Genomic DNA, 7,627 nt, shown 5'->3' on the forward strand with positions numbered 1-7,627 from the left:
TAAATCTATATTATTTTCAGCTTGCTGGGTGATAACAAAATAACATATTTTAGTGAACTTAACAATTCAAAAGACTATTCGACTATTAAAGTGAGAATCATTAGGTTTTGAGAAAATAGAGACCCCAAGCCCCCACATGACTTATGGACCATGAAAATGGTATTGGTAATTGATTGATGAAAAGGTACTTTACACATCTTATTATTCACTTATTATTATGTTATATTATAAACTAGCTTATATGCCCATGTGACACACATATTGAAAAAATTATATTGTTAAAACATAATATATATAATCTATGAAATTTTATAAAACAAATAAACATGTAACCACGTACATTTATTTGTAATCTTGACAAAACATAGAACAAACGACCAAACAAAATAAGATGATAAGTAATAACTTGTAGATAATGTGAATAAGCAACAAACAACATTTACTCACCCAAAAACGTAGATACTACATATTTTTGACGACATTAAATCATAGATGGTCTAACCATACATGCTACAAAACAATAAAATAAATGTGACATCCACTAATAACAAATCCAAAACAAATTGTAGAAAAGGTGATTTAGGCTAACCTAACTTGGTCCATTACAGTTGTATAAAAACGTTATTAGTTAGCGACCATTAATTTGTTGGCCAACACACTCATTTTGCCACTTAAAAGAGCAGCAAATACAATATATCTTGGCTCACAGTCACTGGACTAAGAATCTTATAGGCAAACTGATTCTTGAGGAGCTGTTTGTAAAAAATACTCGTCTCTTATCAGGTTTTTAAATAATACTTATTACAAGCTATTATATGACAAAATATTATAACTTAACTTAAATTTTCACCCTAAACACTTATTATATGACTAAAAATTAACAATTATAAAATTAATTATTTAAACTATATTAGACATTTCAACAAGTAGCATACAAAGATCGACCATGAAGAGTAATCAGTTCCAAATATTTTTAGTGCAGGTGGCTTGCTTTCAGCTACCTGTTGGAAAAAAGGCATTAGACTATATGGGGTTCCGAGAGGATCTTCACCATCATAGGAGGCTAGTGGAATTTACCTTCGCATCCTCATCCATACAAAATGCCATTGTTGCATAAGAAGCATATAGACCAGTTAGCTCATGTGTTTGCGACTTTGCGCATCCATGTATATATATATTTGGACTTTATCTTTAGGCTCCTTGCTTTTGAATGCAAAGTCTACTCAAGTGTTTAGTGTCCACCAACCTGTTTTAAATCAAAAGCACTCCAAAATCAGTATTAAAAGAGCAGTAACCATAATTCTTTCTCCATTTTACACCAATAATAATCTTGAATAGGTTTAAGAGGGAAAAATATGTTCCACTGTGTCAAACAACATTCTTACCTTAGAAAACTCCTAGTAGCAAATTAGCAATTGACAAGTCCGTATGTCAAAGAAAAAACTTACATCAATTGATATAAGTTCAAAGTTTTGATTAAAGAAAAAGACAAAAGTGATAATACCAGATCCTGCAACAGATAAATGAGCTAGCTTACAACTATAGCGGTCTCGTTTGAAATTAACAAAGGCACATGGTAGCTTAAATAAGTAAATCTATTCAGTTGAAAACTTCTAAACACAACAAAAGATAGAATTCCACGAATGGTCCCTGTGGTTTGAGCTAAATTTTATACATAGTCCTTAATGTTTAAAACTTGCATGGATCATCCTTAACCACCAACTTTGGTTTCATTGTTGGTCCAAAAAGATAACCAAGTTATCTCATATAGTATTTTAATTCTCTCATATCTTTCTTTCTCCTTCCTCTTTAAAAGCTGGGCTAGACTATTTAAAAAGTTTTTCTACCAAATCTACCTTGGATAAATAAACAAGATAAACACCAAGATTTATGTTAACTTAGGTGGTCTCAACATTCTTGCATCTATTTTATACTTTAACGTAACAACAAACATAAGAGTAAAATATAAACCTTATGCATTCAAAAGGGTTAGACTTAACCATTACATATTTCATCAGTTTCCATAACAAAAAGCATTAAAATCTAAATTCACTATGGATGTGGAACTGAACCAAACAAAAGACATTAAACATACAAACATAAACTAAAACATTCAAGTCAGCTTTCCAGCCTTCTCATTCCCCTTTGCAGCCTTCTTCTCTTTTCCAGTCATCCCTCTTCCAATTGTCTTCCCCTTCCCCTTTCCACTTGATCTAGCTTGACCTTCCTTACATGATCTTCTATTGTGACCTTCCTGTTTGCATATCCCACAAGTTATAGGCTTACCTAGCCTTGACATTTTCCTCCACGGTCCATCTTTTGACTAAGTTCTTCACTTGATTTGTTTCTCTTCTTTTTTGGTCTGTCAATTGGAGTGTGATGCTTAGGTGGTCTCAAAGTGGTTGGCCATGGAAACTTTGGCCACAAGCTCCTACCATTTATGGGTTCAATCTTATGCATGTAAACCTCCTTCCATGTGTATAGCATATAAACTGGATCAACCCAGCTTTCCTCAATACCAACTGGTTGACCATTAACCGCCACGTTCCATATGCTAGCAACGGCATGCTTACAAGGTATCCCAGTTAATTCCCACCTCCTACAAGAGCATAGCCTCTGTTGAACATTAACAACATATTGATCTCCATAAATACTTACTTGAAACTTGTGAAGACCATTCCATTGAACCTTGCACTTTGAAGCTTCTGTCTTGATGTGTTTGAACTTTTCAGTTGCATTTGGTGACAGAGGGCCCTGACTCTTTTGTATTACCTTCTGGACTTTCACAATCTTCCTCATAATGTACTCCCTAATGTACTCTAAACATGTGATAATTGGCTTGTCTCTGCATTCTACAAGTTGTCTATTAAATAACTCACACATATTGTTCAAGAGAACATCACATTAGACCTGCCTATAGATGAAAACATGAAAATATTTAAAATTTATACATGTAAAAGCACTAAATCAACTAGGGGTGTTCAAGGTTCGGTTTGGTTTCACGGTTTGGGATTATAAACAACTATCCAAATACATAAAAAAAATTATCCAGAATAACTAAAAATAGGTAAGTTATAATATATTTTGTCTTAAGTCCAAATAAAACGCTCTAATAATAATTAGTGAAGAGATAAGAACAATGGGATTGCTAACTAGATGCTTCAAAATAATTAAAGATGAGGTAAAAAAGAACTTGCTGCAAAAAAACAAATCAAGAGAATTATAGTTATTAAAGTCACAATTTCAATCTTAGAATAGAATCGACCCGTTTGAATATATAAAATTATAAATATATATTAATCTTACGGTTCGGTTTTATTCGGCCGGTTTTTTATAAACCGCAAAACAAACCGTTCGCTACGGTTTGGAATATTGAAACCGACCGTTCGAAAGTTAAAAGAGAAAACCGACCGTTCGAAAGTTAAAAGAGAAAACCGGCCGCAAAACCACATAGACGGTTTGGGCGGTTTCGCCGTTTTAAATACAATTGCCTTGAACACCTTTAAGATCAACAATTAGACAAATATAAATAATTTACCAGAAAAATGTGATCTAGCCAGTGTCTGGTGGAATCTTGCTTAACCAATCATATACGTCTTGGCTTGTGTTCTTTAACTCCTCCATAACTACTGCAAATTCTAGGACCGTTGTTGCTCTTGCAGCTTTGTACAATAAGTCCTTGAACAGTTTTCCCCTCCAACTCTGCTTCATATTTTCATGGATATGTCTTACGCAATATCTATGTTCAGCACTAGGAAAAAGGTTTTCTATAGCAGGTATAATCCCCTAAAGTATTAGACAAACAAATATCTTAATAAGGCTTGTAATTTACAAACTAAAAATAAATTAATTAATTACCTTTTGTTTATCACTGATAAATGTGAAGTTAAAATTTGAACCCAAACCAATGTCTTCACCCAAACATTCCAAGAACCATGTCCAAGAAGATGTGTTTTCAGACTCCACAACAGCATATGCAACTGCATATATGCCATTGTTTGCATCTGAACCCACAGCTGTCAATATTTTCCCTGGCCAATTCCCTTTCATAAAAGTTCCATCCAAACCCAAAATAGGTCCCATACCTGAGTTAAATCCCCTTTTTAAAGGACCAAGGCATATGTATATCCTCCTGAACATTCTGGTATCACTTGTGGGATCAGTACATGGTTCAGCTTCAATCTTGACAGTTGTGTCAATATTAGTTGCCCGTAACTCCATGCTATAGTCTCTCAAGAGTGCATATTGAGCAGCATAATCTCCTTCTATATTGTTTTTCGCCTTTACCCTAGCCCTAAGTACCTTGCCTTCTGACACATTAAGCTCATATTTTTTTTGCAGCTCATGTTGAAGGGCCTTGAGTTTAATATTAGGGTTAGGGGCTAAGGATTCTTGCACAACTTTAACTAAAACATTAGCGGTGCAGTGTTTAACATTTCTGGTTTGTAGACAACGATGGACAGTGTGGTAAGTTTTAACAGTCAAGTTTCCTCATTTTTTCCTTTGGAAACAAATAAAAGCAAGGACAAGTGGGTATCTTTTCTTCACTTGACTTTTTTGAGCTAGCCAAGATTTCTTTGGACCTACCTACCCCACTTGACCAAGCTACCACATTACAACTTGGACCAGTTGCATTTACTTCTTGTCCTTTCTTAAAAACTGGTATCTTTCCTATACAAGTTACCCTCAACCTTACTTTGTCATTTTTAGAGAAGTGAAATTGCCTTCTAGTCTCAATTGCATGAGTGTAAACCAACTGTTTGACAATTTCATTCTTGGCCCACATAGAAAGATACACTTTGTTATAATAACATCAATGGAGTGAGTAATAATAACAAATGTAAATAATCAGATAGAAAAAAGGAACCTCTATTGGCCAGTGTTATCCCAAATCTGAGTGTGCTTATAACTATAGGAGTCTTGCTTGAAATTTTCGGAGAGACTTTGTAGCTTAAAAAAATTTGTTCAGTTAGAAACTTCTAAAGAAAGCAAAATAACAGTTTTACATAATCTAAAACCTTAAAATCTACATTAATATATATTTTTCAATTCAAAATCCGGATTTAATTTCATTATTAGTAAGATGCAAAACCCTAGATCTATGTAAACATCGTCTACTTCAAAACTAATCAACCTTACGGAAAATTAAATCTAAAAGGAAGTCCAGTCACTTGTGAATAGTCAATAAATTGATAATTTGAAGTGCAAAAACCTGATATTGGATGAAGGGAAACGTGATTAGGGTTTATAAAGGACTTGTATCCGGAAGGATTTAAAATATATGAAATCGATTGAGTGTAACGTACCTTTGATCTGATGGCTAGCGACAGATGAGTGCAAGGGATTGTAAGGTTGTGTTTTGAAACGAAAGCAGTAGATCTGTGGAACAATCCAAACATGATAGCTGATGAAAGGACAGAGTGACACGTGGCATAACCATTCAAAACTATTAACTGTTACCAATAATAATCCCAACTAACAATGTGACCAGTAATAACTACTAGCCGCCGGGAAGAGAGAAAGTGATGCCATAGATGTGTTCACCGGGAGAAGATTATAGACGACAGCGGAAATTGCCGGGAGATATGGGAAAATACATTTTCAACTTCAATTCCAGATTTTAATTTCAGATTCATACATTTTGTGGAAGGGTGCTAAGTATTACGCCACTTCAAGATGCGGTGAGAACGAGCGTTTTGTCAAAGGAATGGCTGGTACTATTGGGGCGACATGCCTAAACTTATATTTGCAAACAATATGGTTAAAATACCATCTAATTGTGTGTGCGAGCGGTTGATCATATATATGCTTTCCAATGTCATGTTCCAGGTATTGCTGCTACACAACGGTCCCACAATAGTTGAGTTGAACATTTCGGTTGGCGATGATGATATGCAATCTGAGTTTGCGCAGATAATAAGTTACCTTGTGAAGATAAATTGTGTGCAAGATTTTACCTTCGTTAATGGTGAAAGCATCTACAAGCTTTCCCCTTCTTTCTATTCATTGCAAGTACTGGAATGTATATACCTCCAAGATTGTGCATTTGAACCACCACTACTATTTAACAAATTTAGTCATTTGAAGAACATCACGTTTGTGTCTGTTGAGGTTTCTACTAAAATGCTTCAAAGTTTCCTCTTCAATTGCCCGTTGCTTGAGTATATCTATTTGGAAGAAGATTCTCAAGAAAGCATACATGACTTTGTACCAGCACAAAGCAAATTTACATTTGCTGATCTTCTAGAATGTGTTCCTTTGATTCAGACTTTGAAGATCGATCAGTATGTAGAAGTACTTGTGTGCAGGTGGAATGTCACATAAGCTTCCAACTTCGCTAATCTATCTCAGATATCTAGTTTTGGAAGTGTGTTTTATGGACCAAAACCAGATTTCCTTTGTCCTTTGTTTGACCAGAAGCTCCTCTTTATTGAAGAAAATCACTACTATGATGTGTGATAATGAGAGGTTACCGCTTGTTTGACAAACCCCTATCAACGTTCTGTTGGAAAATTTAGAAAAGCCAATGAAGTTGGGTCAAGAATAAGAATCTGTTGCCACACCAAGAAAAAAGCTAAGACGAACGTGAAGATACTCAACTGGTGGAACACTTGATTCAAGAAGTTTCTAGTAAAGTTCTCACCAAAGACATCGACATGAATCTATATAAATTGTTCTATGTATTTATATTATTTTTGGTTTTGTACACGGTATTCTGCTACGATATTTCTCTTGTATAACGAGAGTATCGTTATACTTATTCTATTTTATCACTTTAAATATTATTGTGACCCATGTCTTACAAGCTTTCCCCTCAGTTGGAAGATTTAACTTCGCTTCAACAGCTTTGATTCCGTAATGTAGTGGGCAGTGTTTATCAGTTTTTACAACGTTCTGTTGTAAAATTTAGAAAAGCTAATGGAGTTGGGTCAAGAATAAGAATCTGTAGCCACACTAAAAAAAAACTAAGACGAACGTGAAAATAAGAATCTGTAGCCACTCGAGTCAAGAAGTTTCTAGTAAAGTTCTCACCAAAGACATCGATATGAATCTATATAAATTGTTCTCTATATTTATTTTATTTTTGGTTTTGTACACGGTATTCTACTACCATATTTCCCTTGTACGACAAGAGTATCGATATACTTATTTTATTTTATCACTTTAAATATTATTGTGACCCATGTCATACAAACTTTCCCCTCAGTTGGAAGATGTAACTTCGCTTCAGCAGCTTTAATTCCGTAATGTAGTGGGCAGTGTTTATCAGTTTTTATCTAGTAACCATAGCATGACTAGTATTAATTTCATGCTTATTATCATTGTTACGAAGTTCAAGTTATTGACAATCTAATCGTGTTTGTGTACGTTTTGGAGATCTAGCCTATATATCTCGAATCAGGCCAATTACCCTAATTTCTATATATCTATTCGATTTTTGAATCCTAACATGTTATCTTCTGCAGTCTTCTTTTTAGCTTTTATTACCTTATTCCAAAATTTGAAAAACAATATCATGTGTTGTATTTGATAGAATTCATTTGACTAGTGTGTGAAACCGTGAATGATTCGATTATCTTACCTCAATGATTTGATTTGCAGTTATTGTAATTAAATTTTGAGTTAG

General features: G+C 34.3%; 2 protein-coding genes across 2 annotated transcripts; one reads left to right on the forward strand and one right to left on the reverse strand.

Moving 5' to 3' along the window:
* Nucleotides 1–2,113: 2,113 nt before the first annotated feature.
* LOC143618067 (uncharacterized) lies at nucleotides 2,114–4,221 on the reverse strand. The gene is made up of 6 exons (XM_077090403.1): nucleotides 3,859–4,221; nucleotides 3,595–3,786; nucleotides 3,412–3,500; nucleotides 2,659–2,863; nucleotides 2,467–2,616; nucleotides 2,114–2,254 (listed from the first exon to the last, which is right to left on the reverse strand). The coding sequence occupies exons 1-6, from the start codon at nucleotides 4,219–4,221 to the stop codon at nucleotides 2,114–2,116; spliced, it is 1,140 nt and encodes a 379-aa protein (XP_076946518.1).
* A 1,509-nt stretch (nucleotides 4,222–5,730) lies between these two features.
* LOC143618068 (F-box/FBD/LRR-repeat protein At1g13570-like) lies at nucleotides 5,731–6,324 on the forward strand. The gene has a single exon (XM_077090404.1). It carries the CDS (start codon nucleotides 5,731–5,733, stop codon nucleotides 6,322–6,324), a length of 594 nt encoding a protein of 197 aa, XP_076946519.1.
* Nucleotides 6,325–7,627: the final 1,303 nt, after the last annotated feature.

Source organism: Bidens hawaiensis, unplaced genomic scaffold (assembly GCF_021521415.1).
Source record: "Bidens hawaiensis isolate Kalapana, Puna unplaced genomic scaffold, B.hawaiensis_p1.1 tig00062758_1, whole genome shotgun sequence".
NCBI lineage: Eukaryota > Viridiplantae > Streptophyta > Magnoliopsida > Asterales > Asteraceae > Bidens > Bidens hawaiensis.